This window comes from Papio anubis, chromosome 4, assembly GCF_008728515.1.
Source record: "Papio anubis isolate 15944 chromosome 4, Panubis1.0, whole genome shotgun sequence".
NCBI lineage: Eukaryota > Metazoa > Chordata > Mammalia > Primates > Cercopithecidae > Papio > Papio anubis.
In genome coordinates, this window is record NC_044979.1 from 66,008,293 (window position 1) to 66,033,014 (window position 24,722).

General features: G+C 37.5%; 1 protein-coding gene across 9 annotated transcripts in view; it reads right to left on the reverse strand.

The window, feature by feature from the left end:
* The window catches only part of KIAA1324L (KIAA1324 like), a 276,854-nt gene that overhangs the window by 152,549 nt on the left and 99,583 nt on the right, over positions 1–24,722 (reverse strand). For 7 of the 9 annotated variants that reach the window (XM_031665967.1, XM_031665969.1, XM_031665964.1 and 4 more), the window contains 6 exons: positions 17,682–17,877; positions 14,860–15,007; positions 11,899–11,985; positions 9,881–9,986; positions 8,699–8,851; positions 8,019–8,107 (listed from right to left, as the gene is read on the reverse strand). In XM_031665967.1, the coding sequence (XP_031521827.1) occupies positions 8,019–8,107; positions 8,699–8,851; positions 9,881–9,986; positions 11,899–11,985; positions 14,860–15,007; positions 17,682–17,877 (779 nt within the window). Of the gene's footprint in view, positions 1–8,018; positions 8,108–8,698; positions 8,852–9,880; positions 9,987–11,223; positions 11,258–11,898; positions 11,986–14,859; positions 15,008–17,681; positions 17,878–24,722 lie in introns of those variants that run through there. The other 2 variants (XM_031665970.1, XM_031665971.1) reach the window with 1 other exon arrangement.

Genomic DNA, 24,722 nt, shown 5'->3' on the forward strand with positions numbered 1-24,722 from the left:
TTTAAAATATCCTCCCTGCCAGGCACTCTTCGAGCATCAGCAGAAAGTTCCCTAATTGAAAAAACATGCCATTCCAGTATTGGGCAGCTCTGTTTGTTAGCACATCACTACATCCCACTGGAATTTACCTTCTCTAAGTTCACCTGAGTTCTTCTTTTCTAAAATTTCCCTTCAAATACTTGAAATACCCTATTAAGGAAATTCTCACTGAGTACCTACTATGCATAGGACAAAGTACTATGGGAGATTCAAGAATTAGGCAAACTGCTCTGAAAAAGGTTGTAGTCTAATAATGATAAGACAGGTTCACAGCTACTATAATGTAAAAACTAAAAAACATGAAAGGGATACAAAGCACTACAGTTTGAAACAGACTATTTGAGTTAGAATTCCAGACCTAAGACCAGCTATGACCAGCTATGATCACAGGGAAGTTAGTTAACCTCATTAAGCCTCAGTTTTCTTATCTGAAAACTGGGTACAGGAATGTCTAAATTACACAGATGTTGAAAGAAATTAGAGGCAATGTTTGAATACACATACATATACACACATATGCACATATGAAGAGAGTACGTTCACAAATATGGAAATGATAGCTGCTCATGGTATTAACACTACCATTACTGTTACAATAATTACTGTCTCATCATTATCTTCTCCAAGAGAAACACAAAATGCCATGTGACCAAAGGAAAGATATCAAATCTCTGTAACACAAGTAGGAAACATCACAAAGATGATCACAATTTTCCATCCTTTGCTGTTTTCCTTCTACCTGAAAAAATATTTCCAAATATTTCAGTCATACTTTATACAAAATATCCTGGCCTCTGTCCTCTAGATTCTTCCCCTTTTGTCAAAATTTTCTCAAACTGTATGCCAAAGACAGAACACAGCACTCAAAATGTGATAATCACTCATTCATTTACTAATTCTCACTAATTCAATAGACGTTTCATTACCTTCTATGTGCTAGGTACTACACTAGGCTTAGAGATTTTTTTTTTTAAATAAATAAGAACCAGTCCCTGTATACAGGAAGCTGAGAATCTGGTAAGGGAAACGATCAAGTATTTGTGATAAAGTGATCTTTTAATCTATAATCACTATGTAAGTATCAAGAAGGTATGTGCAAATTTCCATGGAAATTCTCAGTATACCAAGACAATCTCGCCAGATTCCCTGTTATGATTTTTTTTTTTTTTTTTTTTTTTTTTTTTTTTGAGGCCGGGTCTAAACTCCTGTCGCCCAGGCTGGAGTGCAGTGAAAGTGAGACTTCGGCTCACTACAAGCTCCGCCTCCTGGGTTTCATGCATTCTCCTGCCTCAGCCTCCCGAGTATGGGACTACAGGCGCCGCCACCTGGCCCGGCTAGTTTTTGTACTTTTAGTAGAGCGGTGTTTCACCCGTGTTAGCCAGGATCTCGATCTCCTGACCTTGTGATCCGCCCGTCTCGGCCTCCCAAAGTGCTGGGATTACAGGCGTGAGCCACCGAGCCCGGCTTTTCTATTTATGATATTTAAGAGTATATGCTTTCTATGAACCTGTGCAAAATCATTGTCTTTTTATTCTGGTAACTGTGACCATCTTTTTTTCTTTGGGAACTGATCTGTGTGATGCTGAAAGGAACTGGGAATTACAGAGTTTGGCCTCCCCAGCTACAGGAATTTGCAGGTGAACTAAGACATGCAATCAGAGTATCCAACACTCCTGGAGAGAACGACTGATTGGCTTTGGGCTCATGATTCAAGAACCCAATCAGTCTTTTCTGAAGCTTCAGTCAGTGTTTGTAGTATCAAGAGCTGTGAGGATAATAATGGCTTGGGTGGAGATGACAGTGAGCATCTTGCAACACCGGAAAGGGCTTGCCTGAGAAGGAAATCAAATTGAGCCAAGAATATTAGCATTACACAGCAAGATAACAACGTAAAATAATTTGTTCTATATTGACTTCCCAGTTAAACGAGTCAACAGGCTCCTGCCTCCTCCCCTCTCTGTTCCTCAGTTTTACATTGGTTTGAGTCAGGGCTTCCATCCAATTTCTGAAACATATTTTTTAAATTCATTACTAGAGAATTTATAATTATCCCCAAGCACCCATTGAAAGGAAACATGTGAATCATGTCCCACAATAGGGGAGTGGCTGAGGGAGACAAACACCACACAGGTTACTCTGCCTCCGTGTAATACCCACAATAAATAGAAACTTAAGTCTTTTCTGTCTACTAACTCCCAAACAAAAATAACCTTTTCCCCACTCCCTTTTGTAGTGGATATGAGACAACCTTTGTGGATATGATAAACAAATGAGGAACTTGCTGTTTTTAACCATGAACAGCTTAATTGAAAACTATTCTTTGTATTCTTGGGGGGGAAGAATTTTCCCCACTTTAAATAGCTGTTGCATTTTTTATTTGGTGAGCTAGGTCTTTTAAAGCTTGGATTTCCCTGGAAATCTTCTTTGCAAGTAATTATTTTCTCTTTTCTCAATGTTTTTATATCTGAGAGTTTATTTCACACAAATAAATTTTGATTTTACTAATTTGAGCTCATTGTTCAAGCACACTGGAGTCTTTCTGAATCTTAATTTTATCATTCTAATCTTTATTGATTCACAAACTGATATACGTATTCTTAATGTCTTTATGAAGTTAATGATTTTTAAATAAAATGTTGAAAACTCATCTGACTTATATTCTTCTTTGTATGAGTTACAGTATGTATAAATGACTTGCTATATTTATATTCCTATGGCAAATATATAAATATATCAATATGTATTATACTGTACTCTAAGCTGATAATCATTTATCAAATCAAACATTTTATATATGATTCTTCAATCAGTCACATATCTACTTAACCATATCATTTAGTCCACAATTCATCTTATCCATAAGGAAATCATGAGATGCTCTGTCAAATATCCTGCTAATATTCAACACATCTTCTCTTGATTAACTCTTGCCCAGTGTCACTGTTACCTGGTGTAATGCCTACATAACATAGCTGAATTTCCACCCTGCCCTACCTGTGTTTATCTTTAAGAAACAGGATGCCTGTGATAAAAAGTTCCCTTTGTAACCAGACCAGCTGAGACTGGTTAGAACCAAGATAGATGACCAAATGACTTAAAGGATCTCAGGTTTCATTATAATCTCACAATTTTATTTCCATACTAAGTGACACTTCCACCAGTGCTATGACAATGGCCAAAAGAAGCCATAAAAGGACAAAAAGGCAGGCAGCACTCTAGTTCCAGGAAGTTTACTGCCCATTTCTGGAAAACACATGAATATTCCTCCCCTTGCTTTTCATGTCCAATCACTTCATTAGAGAAATCCTACATTTTAACTCCCTCACCCCTCACTAACAGAGAAGTTGTGAACCGTGCTCCTACTTCTCAGTTCATGACCCTTGAATAAAGCCTGCATTGCTTGACATTCACTTTCAGTTCCATGTATTTGTTTCATGACACTGAACAGGGAAAGACCCCATCTTCTAGGGGACTAGGTTTGTTGGTAAAATCACTGATCAGTATTCTTTTGAGTTCAGACATCAAACACTGAATTTGTATATGTGCTTGTGTGCACCTATATGAGTGTACCTCATTTTATGTAAGAAGTAGGCACTAATTTTTTTAAACAAAGCATACATAAAACTTTCAACTCACTACTTAATTTTGTAGTGAATGTTTACTGAGAAGTGAATATTCTTTAATTTATCTATGTTTTACATCTCTATTTTGCATATACTAAGTTTTAATTCAAGTAAGCCACATTTAGGAATCTTCATTTATTCACCACAGGGAATGTCATATAAAAATGTGTTGTCTCCTTGAGACTTTCATAACCTAACCATGGGCAAGAACACCAAGTAATTATCCATGTTTGTTTACTTCTTTGCATCTGTATAGGGCCTTACACAACTTGATACATAGTAAGTCCCACAGATATTTGGTGAGAGAATGCCTTACTCTCTATATTAGAGGATTTAAATCCTTATATCTCTTCACCCAATTCAACCTGGTTTCCATTTTTTAAAATGGCTCTTTAAAGCCACCATTTAATTCAATGTTGCCAAATCCAATAGATACTTTTCAGCCCTCATCTAGGGTGATTGTTCAGGAGCATCAGCCTTCTTAACCACTCCAATCATGCAAATACTCTATGATAGTAACTCCCTTGGTTTCTCCCACTTCTCCAGCCATTTTCCTCAGGCACCATCCCTGTTCATCTCTCCTAGCTATGGCTGACTTCTAAGCCCACTCTATGATCTCCCTGAAAACTTTTACCCAACCCCAAGGCTTCAATTACCAGCTATTTGCTGTAATTTCCAGATTCACATAGCTAGCTCAGATGTTCTACTAAGCTCCAGACTGATGTACATAATGGCCCTTCCAACATCTCCTCTTGCCCCATCTCACAACATGGTCAAAACTGTACTCACGGTCTTTCCCTCCTTGCCTCTAGACCTTCTCTCTAACCAAATAGTACCTCTACCAACCCACCTTTAATACTTTCCTCCCCCTCCATCTTATTAACCATCACATTTTGTGAACTTTGCTTCCTATTTCTCTAATCCATACTCTTCTGTCTATTCCCTTTACTATCATTCACTTCCTTCTTCTCTCACCTGGAGAAGGGCATTATGAGACTTCTAAGTGTTCATTCTCTCTAGTCCCCTTCTAATCTTGTTTATAAAACACTGCCAAAGGGATCTATATGATGTATAAATCCAATCATATTGCATCACTCTGATACCAAAAAACTTGCAGGGATTGCTAAATGCTCTTAGGATACAGGCCAAAATTCCTAATGTGGCCCTGTGAAACCATGCCTTTTCTAGCAATAGCTTATGTCATTAGCTGCACCTAATGCAATCCCTCGCCCACATCCCCACATTCTAGTCACACATTCTTTTAGTTCTTCAAATACAACATGTTCCTTCCCATGTCAGGTCTTCACCATCCCGCTCCTCTATCAAAAATGCTCTCCTTCCACGGCCTTGCCCAGTTTTTAATACAGCCCTGAGGCCTTCCCAGACTGGGTAAGAACCTCATAAAATTCAAACTTCTCTGCTGTAGCACTAATCCCAATTGGAAATAATAATTCATTTTCTATGACTGACTATTTATCTCTTCCTCTAGAGTCTAGACCAATGGTTCTCGAAATGCTGAGATTCTGGACCAGCAGAATCAGAATTACCTGGCACTGTCCTGGAAATGCAAATTTTCAGGCCTTCCTCCAGACCTACTAAATTAGAAAATCTGGGACAGGGCCTTCCAGGTGAAATTGATGAACACTAATATTCAACAGCCACTGCTCTACATCTATGGAGACATTTACGTTTTTCTTCTATCCTTAGCTCTGCCCTCCTTACCCAGTATTCTATAAATAACCAGTGCTCAGTAAAGATTTACTAAAAGTATGAATGAGCAAGCCATTCCATATTTTTCACGATGTTTATAAGAATCTCTTAATTAGAATAATTTCAATTACAAATTAAAATTTTCCTGAAAAACTTCCCCCACGGGCAGAAAGAAATTTAAGCAATCTATTTTAAACTAAGATTCAAAATAAATACAGAAAACTTGTAACACTCCTATGTCATATCGATGGTAATGTTTGGAATCTATATGCCTCAATAGCTGATTTCCTTGTCAATCAACTTGATTCTCTCCAAGTAGGGCAAAATAAGACAAAGAGAACATAACAGGACAGACAGAACCAACATATAGTCATTGAACCACCTGAGAAACATCATTAAACCACTGGCAAATCACCAGGCTATTCTCAGCAAGAATTAAACATCTATTTATGTATTTATTTAAAGAGACAGGGTCTTGTTACACTGCCCAGGCTGGAGTACAGTGGCTATTCACAGGTGCCATCATAGCACACCGCAGCCTCAAATTCCTGGCCTCAAGCAATTCTCATGCCTCAACCTCCTAAGTAGCTGAGACTACAGGTGCATGCCACTTCACCAGCTAAAATGCCATTTTAAAAGATGAAACCAGAACAAATGAAAATGTTACCCAAAAAATCTCAAATTCACATGTGCAATCTAAACTTCATTACATATATTATTTCACTAAGTCCCCATTGCTTTACTTTTGAAGCTAGAAACATTTATCTTGAAATATCTTAAATCACTTTTCTTTTAAAAAAAAACATGCTAGCACATTGTTTTCTTCTATAACAAGAACATGTTCAAATTTCACTCAGACACAACAGAAATATAATTTAATATTATTATATGTGTACTAGCGGCCATGTGTACACCCATATACACATATGTGTCCTCTGGCGCTATTAACCTTATTCTGCATATTACACATTTAACATAAGGTCTTACATCCATTAGGCCCAGGTCAAATTTTTGTGTACTACTGCATTCTCCTTGGATGCCAAATGCCTATCATCTCTAGCTTTGAGACGGAGTCTGGCTCTGCAGCCCAGGCCTGGAGTGCCCGTGGCCCGGGTCTGAAATACTGCAAGCTCCGCTTTCAGGTTTCAGAGCCGTTTTCTCACTGAGCTCCAGAGTAGCTTTGGACTACAGGCGCCCTTCACCTAAACCCAGCTAGTTTTTCAGTATTTTTAGTAGAGGCGGGGTTTCACTGTATTTAGCCAGGATTGTTCGATCTGACCTTGATCCAGCCCGTCTCGGCCTCCCAAAGTGCTGGGATTACAGGCTTGAGCCACCGCGCCCGGCCAAATATACAGCTTTTGTATATTTTCATTGTAGATTAGACAAGATCCTATTATACATTAGATCCCATTCCTTTAAGCCTCAGTAACATTGAACTGATTATTATATAAAATAAACTAAATTTACTTTTGCTTACTTATTAATAAGGCAAGTTTAAGAAAAGTTTACCTAAACAAACATAATGGAAATTACTTTTCAATTCACCTTAATGGTACCTCTCTGCATATATTTTCTAAAAAAAAAACAGCCCTTACTTGGCATCATGATAGGACTATCAGGACCTTACTTTACAACTCCTTGTCAGTTAACAGCTGTTAGTTTGAGTTACTGTTCTTACTGAAAGTAATAGTTGTACTTCTTATCGTTGCAATTTGCCACTAATTTAAACTAGAATGTACTTGCTCTTAACCATTCCAAATAATATTCCTTAAAGAAAACTTAAGGACCTAAGGTAAGATAAATAGTAATATAACAATCTAGATTAGAATCTAGGGATGCAAAAATAAGAGAAGAAAGTAATAAATTTCCTGACATCTATATGTGCTTTCCAAACTAAGTCAAGAAAATAAATGTCATTATTTCAAAGATGCAAACATAAAGAAGCAACGATCCGTCGCAGCCACTTTGATCTCAGATTCCCCTCACTGACACAGGCTGGTGTAGGCTAATTCTTTAATTAAGAGGAGAGCAGGTCAACTGCAGAGCTCATGTGTGCATTTTTCCTCTGGCTATGTGCCGTTTATATGGTACTTACTTTGCATTTTCTCATTGCAATTACACAGTAATCTGCCATAACCGAATAGCCCATGGCTGCATGGTTTTTACTGACAAAATCTACTGAGTAACCAAATAATTAAAGAGAGGTTATAAGAACTTTCCATCCTGTGAGTCACACTACACAAATAAGGCTGTGCTCTCTCATGTTATTACTTCTGGAAAAAATATAACTGTTAAAAGTAGCAGTAATTTACTGAGCACTATGCGCCAGGCACTGGGTTAGGAACTTTACATTAAATATCTTGAATGTTCTTATAGCAGCTTTATAAAGTAGGTGCCAATATCATCCCTATTATACAAATTAAAAAATTGAGACCTAGAGACATCAAATAAGTTACCCCCAGGACTTAATTGTATATTTGAAATTCAAAGTCAGGAAGGCAGACTTCAAACCCTAAACTCTAAAATTTCCTCTTTACACTTACATACGTGTGTCATAAATCTCTCTCATGAACAAATTAGAGTCTGCTCAAATTGGAAAGAAGGTTGCAAAAATATGGGATGGAGTTGACGCAACACTGCTGGTACCTTTCCCTCTTCATCACATGGGGTATGGATCTGGAAATAGTCTTTTGTGGTACAGGGAGGGCGCTCTGTACACTCACTGGATCCTTCCTCTGCAACATAAAAAAAGCGTTTCAAAAATGGGTCAATTATTTTGCGTCTAAGAAAAGGCAAAAAGCAAAACAGAAAAAGTAAACTAAAAAGTACAAATAAACTTAACAAGGCAATTTAGGTAGAACTACCTAGGTCTAAAGAAAATAAATGCCTACATTTTTATTTTCCCTAGAGCAGTAAGTGTTTCTATGATACACACGGAGTAGTATATCACAGTTTTTCCCAGAAGATATTAGATTTCTTCCATCATCGCTGTACATTGGAAATTTGGAACAAATCAAAAGTTTCTACGTATGTCTCTACACCAACAAATCATGTAAAAGTATAAACATTTTTAGATGAGTCTAAACATATCCATAGCAGTTGCCTGTGGGGTGTGGAAAAGAAAAACAAATCATAGACCTATATAGGGGAAAGTCATGCAGAAAGGGAGAAGATGTCATATTTTATCCATTCAACATCAATTCACTTCAGCACTTCGGTTTCAGCCACCACTGCTGTCATACTTTATGGGTGACTTCTGGCTTATAAATATACACTTGACCAACATACATTTAGAAAGAAAAAAGCAGAGTATAAACTAGTTCTACCTGAAAATTGAGAGTCCTCTTTACACCTTATACATTCTTTGGCTCCCTTCTCAGAATAGGTGTTTCTGGGACACACTTGGCAGTTGAACGAACCTGGTTTGTTGCTGAATGTGCCTGGCTTGCAAGGAAAACATTCTGATGTGTACGCCACCCCTGTGCGGTAATGAAAAACAGAGCATGGGAGGAGGACCCAATACCAACAAGCAAATCAGCACCTACTTCTGCATTTACCCAGAAGTGAGGGAGAAATATTTACAGTAAGGTCAGCCCAAATCTTTTATCTTATTCATCCAGCACTAAGAAAGCATTTACTCTGTGCAAGGAACTGCACAATCAAGTCAGCAAACAAGTGATAAGTTTTGATAGAGGTATAGTACTTGTATTAACTGAGCTGTCAAAAGACAACTCCACTAACTCAAAAATGAGATAAACCCTAAGGTTCCCTCTAATTCTATAGGCCTGTAATTATCTGATCCTTATGATAACCCATTCCCTTTTTTTTCCCACTGCTGATTAAGTCACAGGTAAGACCTAGGAATGGCTTGACTTCTCCTCTGGTTTGTAATTCCAGCCTTTGCCAGCAGATGTCCTTATGACTAATGAGTTAACACATTGTTCACAGGAACAAGCCCACATTGAATATATTAAAATGTAAGCCAAAGTTTAATAAAGGAGAATCACTGCTTTAATTAAAAATACCCTTAATTGAGAATGAACCATGCCAGGGTTCATCAGCTGCTCTCCTGGGCCAGAAATTGCCCAGTTGATTCAGACAAGCACAAAAGGTTTAGGGAAGAGTCAGGTCAAGATGTTTACTGTTATTTTTATGGATATAGCAGTGACCAGGTCATCAGTTCCCTGAGTAAGCCCAATGTCTGGCACAATAGACATTTCCCAGAGGAATAATAGGGTCTTATTAACACAGAGACATGTTTTTTGTTTACAGACATCTAAAATTGTCATCATGTTTACTCTTTTTTGCAATGATTAAATAATTTAGTTCAAGTGTACGAGAAAAAAAGAAAACAACTGCCGATTTCTTGGGAGTAAAACCAGGGTCTCCAGACCTATATGATTTCCTAACATATTAATTTCTGTTCTATAAACCTTTGAACCAGCCAAACCGAAACATTAATATTTAGTAGTCACTAGTGACTACTAAACCAGACTGCCATGAAATACCTTCAATTGTGATATTTTTTACCAGCACAGGCTTGACCGCCTTAGAACCCATAAGGATGCCTGTAGTTCTCCAGTAGAGTATGTTTGTACCTGATTTCAGCATTACCTATAAAGAGAAACATAAAGGCACTCAGGTCAGATAAGCCATGCCATTTCCCACACCTAAAAGCTACTCCCTTACATACTTTTTCAATCCATACAATAAAACGCCATTAATTTAAAACCCACAGATTTAAGTCCACTGTTAATTCTGACCTAACCTCCGCTGAAGTTTACACTTTCTTAAAAGAAAAAAAAATGGAGTTTGCTAATCCACAAAATATATTAAATAGAAAAGAAGAAATCTTCAAGTCTAAACAAACACATAAAATGATTCTCAAACCATCTGCATGAAGTCTTAGTTTATATTTAAAAAGAATCCATTTTAGAGGGTGAAAGTCCCTCAGCCCACTTGTATATTTACAGGTTGCCACTATTTATAAGATCTTTGAGTTCTGAAAACAAAAGGCAACAGAATGAGTTTGTTTATTTTAAAAAAATATTTAATAAAAATACAGCAACAATAACAAGAAAAAATAGGACTGTTCTTATGTGATAATCTGATTTAACTCTCTTTCTCTAGAACATTAATACTACTATATGTAGTATTGGTTTCCTTTGCTACTGGAATATTTGCTAATTGTAAAATCAAATTAATTTTCTTATAAATTTCATGTTTATACAGGTAAGTGAACTAATTTTAAGAGTTCCTTGCTTTCTTATTTACCCCCCTTATTCTTCTATGCAGTCTCTGGCTGGACAAATTCAAGCTGTATAATATTACAATCCACCCAACTATTTCAGTGAAGTAATAAATTAAGTAAAAGTAGTGCATTAAGCACTTTCCCTTGTATTAAATCTTTTTAAGTGAAGAAAGCATATTTGTTTTTAAGGGTTACTTGTACCTTCAAAGCCCAGCTAACTGGGTGTTAAGGTATATGGATCTTAAATATTATTAATATTATTATCAGATATACAGATTTTTAAAAATATTCTGAAAGGGTACATTATATTAATCACCCAAGGATGAGGTACCTGCTACAACCACAAAGACAAGGATTGATGGTCACTTATTGAAATAGAGCTCGATCTACATTGTAGGCACCATATTAGGCCCTTCCCACATATCTTCTGATTTAATCATGCAAAGATTATTCCTATTTTGCAAATGAAAACATCAGACACAAAGAGATTAAGCAAATTGCCTAAAGAAACACAACTATAAACCAGAGTTAGATATTAAATCTATGTCTCACTCCAAAGAGACAGTGCCTCAAATAATAACAGATTCACTGAATCGTTACCTGATAATTGCCTTCAAGCATTTAAGGAGCTGTCCTGTAAGGAAGCAGGCAGTTACTTTACTTCATGTAACCAGAGAAGGTAGAATTTCAACCAATGTGTGGCAAATAGGGAGGAGGCAGGTTGAGGCTCCAAACATAGATAAATTTTGTGATAAACAGAGTTGTTCAACAAATGGAGACAGCATAGTGCCCAACAAAACAAGCTTGAATATCACTTGTTGGGCACAGTGCAGCAAAAGATAAAAGGAATTCACAGATCCTTCTGATGACAAGAGCCACTAATTTGATCACATATGACAGGCACATTTACAAACTTAGAAACTCAAATGTTTTGTATATTAGTTTTGAACAGCCTTCTTTCTCATGGATGCCCCTTTGAAAGGGAGGAAAATTAGACTATGATGGGAAGGGGAAGGAAAAGGAAACTAAGAAGAAAGAAAAAGGTAGGAAAAAGACCCTGAAAATTGGAAGCTGAGTCCATGAAACTAGGGGTAATTTTTTCCCTAACCAGAAATCATCTAAATTAATAGTTAATTTTGATTTTTTTTCTTAAAATACACTTTTTTTTAAAGTTATGAAAGGAAGGGGAAGTTGGGAAAGAAGAAGAAAAGGTTGGAAAAAAAAAAAAGAAGAAGGAAAAGTTGGGAAAGAAGAAGGAAATACAAAGAGACTTACAGAATGAGAGCCCCATTCTCCATTGTCTGTAAGTTTTACCCACTTGTCAGTGGTGGTGTCCATCTCCTGGCACTGATCATTTTGAATCTGTGGATTAAACACAAGGGCCCTAGTAAAGTGTCTTGAATAACGGCTTTAATTAAATTTTGTACCCAGCACAGACTGCAAGAACCTCGTTCAATACATTCTAAACAATGGCCATGAGTAATTCTCAGTAAGTAAACATACCAAGACCTCTGGAGCCTAAGTGACAACTGCATATGACTGAGTGGTTCTAAGTAAACTACCTTCATTATTGTAACAAAAAGCCTAGCTCATTAGAGAGAGGAATGTGGGAGAAGATTCACAATGCACACTAACACAGTGACTAACGCTGACAACGCACAGAAAGGAGACAAAGTACAAAACAACTACCCAACTTACCCAAACTTTTTCATAGCTTGCATTCACCATGTAGGCCCAATAGCATAAAAATCAACAAAGCTGTTCTTTATAATATTTGCAGCAGTAAAATTTTAAATTAAAAATAAATAAAGTATACTTTGTTTTCCATTCCCTAGGACCTAATCCAAATGCAAAAGCACAAGGTGTTTGGCGTTAAAGATATCTGTAGACATTTGAATTGGCATGGCAAATGATTAACATTTACCCCCAAATAAAAATTTGGCTATGACCAAAGTCAAAGTTCCAAATTTTTATTTGGGGATAAACGTTAATCATTTGCCATGCCAATTCAAATGACTACAGATATCTTTAATACCAAACACCTTGTGCTTTCCAGGCAATTCTTCCAAAATGTCAAGGAGTTGGGACACTACTTTTCCAGGTCTACAATGAATACAGAGACATCAAAAAGTTAGGCCACCTTTCCAATATTGCAAAACAGCAACAGATTAGAGTTAAAATAAGATCTCATCACCTATATTCCCACCAAAAGAAATGGCTCGCTCTTTCACCTCTAAATCATTTTGCTTCTTCATTCATCTTCCCAACCAATCTACAAACATTAAAATGTTCTCCTTAAGAGCTATTCCCTAAAGACTTACTAACTAAAAAATAGACCCTATTGCCATCCAAATGCCAGAGAATATCAGCTACTGAGAGTACTTACTTTAATTGAATTTAAGTGTCATATTCATATTATAAGCATAATGACCATTCTAATGCAAGTGTTAACCTAATTAAAAGCAGATATGGACCCTGAATATACCTTTAATGGTCAATGTGTAGATAAGCTGAAAGCTTTTTTTTATCACTGAAAGCAGATGTCATATGTTATCCTGACATTCTACTGGCATTCTGGAGACCTGTAAAACCTAAGTCTAATCACTTAGTCTCTCTAGGCTTCAGTTTCATCATTATTTAAAAAAAACAAAAAACAAAAACAAAAACAGAAGGGCTGAATGAAAGTTTCATATAATTCCAAAATTAAATACTTTGTTGTTGTTAATTATGTAATGCCCATATGTACAACTCTCAGAGAACAGCATATTTCAATCTGCAAACACTTCCTTTCCATTAACCATTAGTATGATGACCATGAAGTTTTGACCTTCTGAATCAGTAAATTGCAACCTCTAAAGCTGCAACATCAATAGAGGAAGGAACATGATTTTGCCATCCCTTTTCAGATTATAACCAGAACAAAGGCATCGCTGAAAGGAAGTAATGAAACTTTACTGACATATCTCAAAGAACTTATTGGGCAAAACAAATCTAAACACTTATTCTAATAAGTAGATAACTGCTTTGCTTCTTAACTTTATTTCAGTTTTAGCAATGTTGCCAAAAATGTCCAACGAAACAGAATTGTTCACTTCCAGAAGGATTTTGCAAACAAAATGCAGCTTAAACATAAATCTGTTTGAATGTTGCTTAACATCTTAAACTCATCAAAAGATATTAGTACTAGGAGAGTCCTTGAAAGATATTGTCACATAATCTACTTTATAGAAGTGAATGCTAAGTGCCGGAAGGTTTACTTAATTGCTCAATAACACAGTGTTAACAATTGCAGAGTTGGGACTACAGCCAGAATCTCTTGACTTCAAATATAAAGCTCATATTTTCATGAAAAATCTCTCTTGCTACCAAACTTCTGATTTAGAAATTCCCATTTCCCACAACACAAATTTGTTTTAGAATGTTCAGTACATTTGTTTCTGAAATCTGGACTGCAGAAACATTTTTCAAGATGGTCTCCCATTTATAAGCACAACACACACTTGGTTTGGCGTGAGAAGTCAATCTGAGAACATTTGCTCAAGCATTTGTGTCATGATAAATATTTGCTAGATTAGATACTGTTTATTAATAGTAGTTAAGTAACTTTAGTGGTGACAGCTTATTTTGTTAGGTGATTATCTTATCTTCTGTAATGTTATTTAATTTTTTTCAAAGGCATCAATATCCCATTCATTGACGTTTTTAGACTGTACAAAATTCACAGAATCAGAAACATGCAGCCACTTCTAATTTTAAAAAAAATTTCTCGTAAATGCACTTAAATAATTCTTGTTAGCAAACAATATTTGAAATTGCAAAGATAAAAAACTTTTAAGTGAAAACTAAAATTGGTTTAAAAAACACAGTTTTGACAGAATACTATCTGTAACTACAAAAAGGTAAAGTAAACATGAATCTTGGAAGAAATATTTGTCACACAAAAACTCAAAACCAAATGGTTATATAATGAGCATAACTAACAGTTAAATAAGCCCAGTGTTATGCTGCAAGGTGAGATCTCGGAGGTAAAGAAATAATATTAACCAGGAAACAAAATATTATAGAAAAAAATTAAAGTTTTCTTTTAACATCAAAAGGTTCAGTTAACACACACACACACACACACACAAAAAAAAAAAAACTGAGGGAGAATAAAGTAGAATGGCAACAACTGACTAAGGGAAATTTACATGAATGTCCCTTAAATAGTAAATTCCAGAATGTAAAAGGTCTTACAAAGAACTCAAAGAAGATGTTGTTGTCGACATACTGGTACTCAAAGAAGACATAACCTGACTTCTTAAGGTGCACAGCATAGATCAAAGACACCGTGCAGTCATCACGATTAGATTCTATGTAGTTTCCACGAGGGATCCAAGAAGAGCTGCGGAAACAAAACCAAGAGGCACTTTACATTAATGTTCTGAAACCTCTTCTGTTCACAAAGCTACGTAACTCAGATTCACAAGCAGTTCCATCAGCAAAGCACAGCAGAAAACACCAGAAGCTTTTCCAGAACTCAAAGGCCAACTTTATTACTGAGAAGAGGTTCATTTCTTATGGCAAATAACTTCCTAAATCTTTTTAAGGTTATATGATTAATCTGCTATGAAACTGTTATTTTTCACCCAAAATTTGATTATCAAATAGATAACTAACTTTAGTAGCCTTAGATGGAATTATTCTTTCAGACATCTGCAGTTTATTTGTAAACCTATACACATGGCAAATCTATAGAAGGAGAGAAAGAGCACCACTAATGATAAATATGTAGATTAACATATAAAGCTATATTTTTTCACCTTAATTTTTTAGGAAGTTGTGTGTCATATGAAATGAACTTATCAGTGATGGACTTGGCTTTTGAGTTCCTAAATCTTTGTAAGGTTATTTTAAAAGCAACTAACTATTTAAAACATAATACCATTGTATTGTACAGTTTATAACATGTTTCTAAATATATGGCAATAGTGTGAAGATAAGGGTATAGATGTAACTATGCTGTTGTAAAATTTAACATTATATAAAGGTACAATAATAACTCTATGTTACCATAAGGATGCATACAGTAATTTCTGGCCTTTGCAACCTGGGGTTAGCAAAGATATCCTAACATATAACCACAGCAGAAAAAAAGGATAAATTGTGTTCTTTCAAATTTTAAACTTCTGCTTTTCAAAGGACACTATTAAGAAAACAAAAAAGGCAAAAGCCACAAACTGAGAAGAAGTGTTACACACATGGAGACGTGCGTGTGTGTGTGTGTGTGTGTGTGCATATACTATATATTTATTATAAAAATATATACACATAAGAACCCATGCTCAGAAAGTACAAGGAACTCCTTTAGCTTAATAATCAAATGACCAAAAAAAAAGTAGAAAATGGATAAAACAATTTGACTTCACAAAAGTGAATAAACACATGAACAATAAACACATGAAACATGTTTGACATTATCATCCAGCAGGGAAATGCAAATTAAAACAAGGAGATATTATTTCACACAAACACACGTGTGCATACACTGGAATGGCTAGGGCTAGAACAAAACAAGACTTAACAATACAAATGTTGGTAAATATGTAGAATAACTAGAACTCAAATATACTACTGGTGGGAGTCTACGATGACATAACCATTTTGAAAAGCTCGGACTTTTTAGAAAGTTCAACATACATCTCCTATATGACCCAACCAATTAAAAAGAAATAAAGAGTATGCAAGCGTGGATGGAGTTTCACTCTTATTGCCCAGGCTGGAGTGCAATGGCACAATCTCAGCTCATTGCAACCTCTGCCTCCAGGATTCAAGTGATTCTCCTGCCTCAGCCTCCTGTGTACCTGGGATTATGGGCACCTGCCACCATGCCAGGCTAATTTTTGTATTTTTAGTAGAGATGGGGTTTCTCCATGTTGGTCAGGCAGGTCTTGAACTCCCAACCTCAGGTGATCTGCCTGCCTCGACCTCCCAAAGTACTGGGATTACAGGCATGAGCCACCAAGCCAGCCCAGACTGAAATTTACACCGAGAAAATCACACTAGAAGACATTACCTTGAAAAACTTCCGCTTATTCAATTTCTTTTATACATAAACTATTCCAGGCAGAAAAAGAAGTCTTGTCAATATCTCCTGGCCACCAAAACAAAGATCTGAGGTCCCACAACATCCTACTAGTACCATCATCTAAGGAACTCTTTTACTGAAAACACACACTCTCTCAAGGAAATAATCCTATTATCGAGAGATTAAAATAAAGAAATTGGTGTCATTTGGCAAAAAGGTAGAGTGAAAGGAAGGAAGAAAAGAAGGGAGGGAGGGAATGAATATGCCTTTCAACACAGCTAAATAATTCCCCAGCATCCTTAGCTTACGGTAAAAATGTAGGGTTCCTGAGTGGCTACTCTTGTCAGGGGGTAGCCAGAGCCCTAAAGTTGAATCCTCCTAAGCAAATCCATATGAAAGGAAATGTTACATAGTTAATACAAGATAACAGGAAGGGATATAGCTCAAAGACAAACATTTTGTTTTGTTTTTTTCAAAACAGTTTAACATTTCGCCAGCTTTGTGATATGCAAAGTTAATAATCCCCTATAAAAGAGGTAGGAATTAAGCAAAGGTGCTTTCCACCTTAGGTACTTAACCCACTCTCTTTTATAGGAGATAATCAAGTGTCTAAATGAAGGTTATTAATTCTTCCTGTCAGAGGAAAAGAAAAAAACCTGAAAGTATCTGTTAAAAATCAGAAAAAGGTTAGTACAAACACCAGCGGCTTAACTGTAGCCATAATATGAGCCATAAATATGAGAAAAATTAATTTGCTTCTCTAACAGCTTTATTGCATTTTTGCATACAGTGTCTATTATAACCTGAGGGCAATGATTTTAACCTCATGAAAACTCATTGCAATGACTGTCCAAAAAACATGATTCTTTGCAATTAGCTTATCTATCACCACAAACAGTACCAAGAATATCCTCATCTTCTTTCTGGAAAAGAGCAACTACTTTCTTCTCAAATATTCAGTTAAGAGCTAAAGGCTGCTTTGGATTCTTACTTGTTACAGCCGTCTGGCCTGCTGTCAGAAGGGCCCACCACAGTGTCCATGAATGTTGCGATGTTAGAAAATCCTGCCGGCAATTCATCCCATTCATCAAATTTGATGCCACTGCCCAAGGAATAGGTGCCTTCACCACACTTACTGCATACCTGGTTCTTCATTTCTAGATACTCTCCAGAAGCACAGGAGAAAGCTGGAAGGCAGAAGAATGGACAACCCATTACTTAGTCTCCCATCAATTTCCTCCCCTTCATGCCGTCACCAGAATTATTTTCATAAAACTCTGATTGTGTCACACCCTAATGAAAGCGTTTCAAGTCCCCCTTATCACCACATGCATTTCAGAATCTGGTTCCAACCTATTTTTCCAAGCTGACCCCTTGCCCCACCTTCTTCCTGCCAAAACAGAATTCATATCATTCCCATAATATTTCATCTTCTCTCCTGCTGTTGTGGTCTTCTTTCCCAGAGATGTTGGCCAATCCTACCTTCTCTACATGGAACACTCCTGTTCTCAACTCAAAAACCACTCACTTCATAACAGATCCCCTCCCCTGGCCCAATGGGAAGTCAGCTGCACCTCCCTTCATGCTCCTACAGTGCACTTGTTATAATACCTCCATTAAAGCACTTAATTTATGCTAATCAGTGGATAAGCACATATTAAGAATTTATAAGTTGATGTGAGACTTTGAGTGTTAAGAAAACAAGGATCATTATTTTTGGATTCCTAATTGTATTGGGCACATACTAAGTCCAAATAAAATGCTGATGCAAAGCTGATTAGTTGTTTAGAGTGACAACTAAATATAAAAAGGGAAACAGGAAAGCAGTGCAATAGCTGAACAAGTTATCTCCACTCTGAAAGCATGAGCCCACTTTTTCAATATTCACACCAACCTAGTCATTTCCACCACCATCTTATTTCTGATGTCAAGCTTTCTGCAAACTCTGAGAACTGTACTCAGAGATATTAGATACAGCAATGTGAAGAATAGTTGACACATTACCAAAAAGAAAGCTAAGTTAGTATTCATTCAACAAATGGAAATCAACATCCTCCAAGTACATGGCTCTGTGCAAGATAGTATTAGTGACTCCAACCTGGAAAAGGGCTTTCTAATCCTTTAATCAGGATAGTAAAGAAACAAGGACAAAATGAGACATCCAAATTACCCAATGAAGAAAATCAAATCTCCCAGCAGAATGTAAAGCAGCAAAGCCCCACATTTAGGTAGACTCTTCTCTTTTAAAATACATTAGAAAACTTAGCCAGAAATAAAAATAAGCTAATTTTTGAAAACTAATTAAAGAATTAGAGCTAAAATCCACACACATCTACTTATTCATTGAATATAATGCTTTTCTTGAGAAAACCTTAAAGATGCCGTACAATGAACTTCTAACATTCAAATCAACAACCCCAAATCAGTAAAACATGAGAAAATAAAAAAAGATTATGCAAAGAATGTGGCATTCTGGCTACACAGTCAAAACTGTCCTAGGACGAGGCTGTACCACTTCCTAATTCTATGACACTGAGTGAGTTATTTCACCTCTCTAGGCCTTAGTTTCTGTCTCTAAAAAAATGAGATAACAATCACAATAGGTACCTTTAAGGGCTATAATGATGGCAGCGGCAGCCCCCCGGAGTGACCACTACCATGAAGCCGGCTACTGTGGGGGAAGTGCGGACCAGGCTGCGCATTCCATGGAGCCACTGGGGCAGGAGGAGGCAGCAGCCCTGCCCTTCCAGGCAGACCCAAGTCTCCCTGTGCTCTTGGGGGCCAGAGTAGGCAGGAGCTCCACCATCCTGAGCACACCTGCAGCTGCCCAAGCCATGGCTGTGGACCAGGGCGTCTTGGCACTCTCAGGGGCTCAGGAGAAACCCCTTCCCCTACAGGTGTGGAGATGTCTGCTCCCCCTGCCCCTGGCCTCTCCCCGCTCCTGGTACCCCTTCCGATCTCAGATCAAGGTAGGGGCTGAGCCCAGGCACTGTGCTGACACATCAGCCTCCTAACACCTCAGCCTCCTCCAGACTTTGGCCACCAACAAGCACAGGAGAGAGACTGAGGCATGGGCTGAAGGCAGCTCGGCACTGGCCTGCAGGCACTCCTTGACCAAACAGCCTGGGTGCCCAGAACAGTGGCAGGAGGCAGAGAGGCTCCTGGACAGAAGGGGATGGGTCCCACAAAGCCCCACCTTCAAGCCAGGGAGGCTCTGAAGCCTGGGGGCTGGGCTGCCAGTCAGTGGGCCAGAGTGGGAACTTGTGGTGCTTTTTCCAGGACTGCCCATGGCCTCCTATTGACCAATCAGCACATACTTCCTCCCTCTGGCTGAGTCCCAGGCCCATAAAAGCACTGGACTCAGCAGACTCTAACAGATAGGGAATGTCCAGCTGCAGAGCCACTCCAGGGTCTCCTCTCTGCTGAGAGGTGAACAGTAGCTGAGACACCCTGCTTACGAAGAGGAGCTAGTCACTGTGGGTCTCCTCTGAGCTGTTCTGTAGCTCAATAAAGCTCCTCTTCACCTTGCTCACCCTCCACTTGTCCGCATACCTCATTCTTCCTGGACATAGGACAAGAACTCAGGAACCACCAAATGGCAGGGCTAAAAGAGTTGTAACAAACAGGGCTGAAACATGCCCCTTGCTTGCCATGTTGCGGGTGACAAGAAGGAGAGAAGAACTGTGGCCCTTTGGGGATCCCAGACCTAGGAGCTCCCCAGTCAAGGCTGTGACAGCCTCTTTGGGGCTCTGTAGTTCCTGGTGTCTCCAAGCTTCTGGGTGCCACTATATTCCCCGGTGCCAGTGCAGAAGCTGCTTGTGGCATGCCTGGTTCAGCTGCAGCCTCGCAGGGAACCAGTGCCCATGCTGTCACCTGGAGTTGCCCACCCCACCGCAGCTGTCATGCCTGGCTGTGCATGGTAGCCCAAACCCATGCTCACTCACACACCCCTTGCTGCTCTGCACCTGGCTAGCCCTTGGCCAGCATGGGACCCAGGCCAGTAGAGTGAGCCAAACACAGCCTGCCAGGCCGAGTAGGCAGAACAAGCCTGGTGGGCCTGAGCAAAACTCAGGCAAAGGCACCACTGGCCACAGGGGTTTCCAGCTGGTGAAGTGACACCCCAAGAATCCTGTGGCAATACTGAGAAAATATAGTATAAGGTGGTTAGCGCAGTGCCTGGCATGTAACAAATGCTCATTAAAGCTATTATCACTATCAGCACAACCAACAGAAAAACACAGTTATGGAAAACTGTTTATTTTCAATGGTCTATGGATCATCTAGCATACTCAGAATCAGACATTTGCCTAATATGATAAATAATAATATCATAAACCAAGACCCTACAGTACATTAAATCAGGGGTCAGCAAACTACAACCTGCAGGGAAAATCCAGCTTACCGCCTGCTTTTGTAAATAAAGTTTTATTGAAACCCAGTCCCGATCATTCATTTACCTACTGTCTATGGCTGCTTTCACACCACAATGGCAGAGTTGAATAGTTGCAACAGAAACTGCATTGCCCACAAAGCCAAAAATATTGACTTCCTAATAAAATAAAGTTATCTTGGAAGACTGTTTAGTGTCCAAAATTGTATTTTAAGTTGATTAACTATAACGTAATAAAAGGTAATATTTTATGATATGTTGTTATAAAGAACTCTAAAAGCTAAAAAAGAGAAGACTGTGTTTGTGAATCTTGTCTTCTAAATATAATGATGCCATTTCAGAGTGTTCACTGCCCTGTTAATTAAAATCATAAAGAATATTCCCATCTCTTTCCCAAGTGTTTCCATGAAGTCAGAAGGAAAACTGAAAGAAAAAGTTGAAAGTGAATATAATGGATATTTGGTATATACCAGGTGCCGTGCTTGATACTTTACAAACACAGTACATTCTTGTTATTCACACTAGTTGTGTTATATGAATTTACCCCAAACACTAAATTAATGAATACTGGACCATCACTCCTATGGAAAGTATAGGGTTAGGTTCCTGAGAACCTCTGGTCACATCACCTTTGTCAATCAATCAACACCTAACCTTGTTTAAGTGTATTTCTCTTTAAAGACATCTGATTTAGTATATGTTGTTAATTCATTAATGTTGAATTCATGGTCAACAGAACTATAACTCATGCCTGAATAAAGCTCACCTAACACATGTATTTTCTCTGAAAGGCATAGCACAGCCCTCTCCTACCTAGGGACACTAGCCTTCACATTGGCACTGTACTTGGAGGGCCATTTTAAGCAGCAAAATCACCCAAAAAATAACTAAAATATTAAACACATAGCACTAAATAAGCCACCAAAAGGACATTTGTTTACAGTATGAGAAAAGCAATAAGAAGTCAAAGTGTCACCTTGTTCATACATGTAGTTGGGTGACTCAAATATCTCACCACTCTGCACATGTCTGCAAATAACTATGAAAGCATTGAGTGTATTAATTTGGGGGTTACAAATAAAGTTTAGCAAGTAGCCAAATTTGCAAATATTGAATCCATGAATAATGAGGATCAACTGTGTTTATAGTAGACTGGTGAGGGAGGAAAGGATTATGCCCATATACCAGATGAGGAAACTGAGCCACAGTGCATTTAAATAACCTAATTAAAAAGGTTAACTGGTTAACAGTTAACCAATGGCAAAGCTGAAACTCAAATTCTGATCTGATTCCAAAGGTGGTGCCTCAAAGAAAATTCAGTTCAAAAAATTATTACAACCGATACAAAAAGGGCAAACAATTCCAACCAAATTAATCACCATACATCACATCATTCTTCATTCCTATCCTGAACTGTTAAAAAATGTTCATGTGCATTATACAGCAATAACTATTTTAGCAAAAACCTCATATTTCTTGTGGATTTTTAATGTACTACTCCTAAAACACGCATTAAAAATATTTTTGCAAGTTTCTAACTCCCATAAGTCTAATGACTTTGCCTACAAAAGGAAAATAATAATAATAGCTATCTCAATGAATTCTGGGAATAAATGAGATATATCATATCAAGCATTTAGCATACACCTGGCATGCAGCACATAATAAATATTAAATACAATTATTAATAGTTTAGACTGTACGCAGTGGTTCACACCTGTAATCTCAGCACTTTGGGAGGCTGAGGCAGGCAAAGTGCTTGAGGTCAGGCATTTGAGACCAGCCTGGGCACCATGGTGAAACCCCATTTCTACAAAAAATACAAAAACTTAGCTAGGCGAGGTGGCACACACCTGTAATCTCAGCTACTCGGGAGGCTGAGGCACGAGAATTGCTTGAGCCTGGAAGGCAGAGGTTGCAGGGAGCTAAGATCATGTCACTCCACTCCAACCTGGGCAACAGAGCGAGACTCTGTCTCAAAAAAAAAAAAAAAAAAAAAAAAAAAAACCCCACACAATTATTGATAGTTTACTTTAGGGACATGGGACATACATTTCTATAAGAACTCTGCCAATAGATTTATAATATTACATCTCTTTAGATTAATTATGCAGTCAAATTAGTTGAATAAGAATAGGGCCTTTAATTAATACAGAGGAGCTAGCAAGTCTAAAGCTTTTCATAGTTTAATCATTTGCTACTCCTCAATCTTCTTCATCCTGGAAGTCAGGTCTAGAGACACCTGTCAAAGGAAGAAAAGAGCCACACTTTCTTGGTAAACTTACTCCACAAGATTAAGTCAACAGAGTTAGCACTGCTGACTTCCTTTGACGGCCACCAAAACTACCTGCTTTTCCTTTTATCTTCCATCCTAGCCTCATCCACTCTCTATGTCAATACTGCTACCTTGGCATTTGTTCTTTAATTAGATTATCAGGTTTTGTAATAATCTTAAAGACTATACTATTTTCATTCAGATTTTTTATCATACAACATAGGAATCTTTCAACAAGCAGTATGATAGACAGTTATTATTAATAGCTGTTGTTAGCTGTTGTGATCGTGAATTTACCATATTTACTTTGAATCAATTAGTCATTTCTAATTTTTCTTCTTCAACAACTTTGAAGTCTTAGAGAAACTGAATTAAAGATAGGCAAACTCCAAAGTTTTTAATGAGAACAGAAAGACTAACTTATTTGCCTAAGGTCTTAGGCACTACTTAACAGTGGCCTCAACTATTTCACAATAGTTTACCTAAACACCCAGTGAAAGAGTGACATTTAAAAACCCAGCATCTTGAAGTCTAAACTGTAACCAAGAGGTCATTTGCTGCACTCACTGTTCTTTTTCTCAGCTTTATGCCTCTTCTTTTCTGACATTTATTTCTGCTACTGTGAATCTGTAAAGGTTCAAATATGCAGGTGTGAATAATCAGATATGGAAAAAGCACTTATATTAGTCCTTCACCAAGTAGCAAATATCTTAGGCAATTTACTTAACCTCTGTGCTTCCACTTATTCATACTTCAGCATCCCTTTCTCCCTCCTACGACTGCTTATAATAATCCACTGAGACTACAGAAACCACTCTGAAAATAAACAGTGTTGAAAATTCAAAGCACTGCTATGATCATGCAACCACCAAGCACAATATGCCAAATAACTGTTACTGAATTGAATCATTTATAGCTGATTATCATCTATTATTTATACCTAACAATAAAGAACATCTATTTTTAATCATTGTACCACAGGGCTACGTAGTTTTGCTTTTTCTTCCTCCAGAGACCTCATGTTTTGAAAGACTGGCTGCCTTACATTTATTCATAATTTACTCATTTTTGCTCTTTTTAATCAAAGTTTTTATTACTAAAATATGTTTTCTAAACAGTAAACAGCAATAGTAAGTAATAATAAATGGATTTTCAATTTAGTTGTTTAATGAGATGATGATACAGTGAATCTATGCAAACTTACTACAGATAAATATCTGGGAACAACATTGTGGCTTTCTCAGAGCTTCCATGATAGTCTAATCTAGACCGATCTTCCTCAAAATAAATCAAATTTACATCTCACTAAGTATAAATGCACTGTAATCCATCTTGTCAATTAATATTAGCTAAGTATAATTATATAC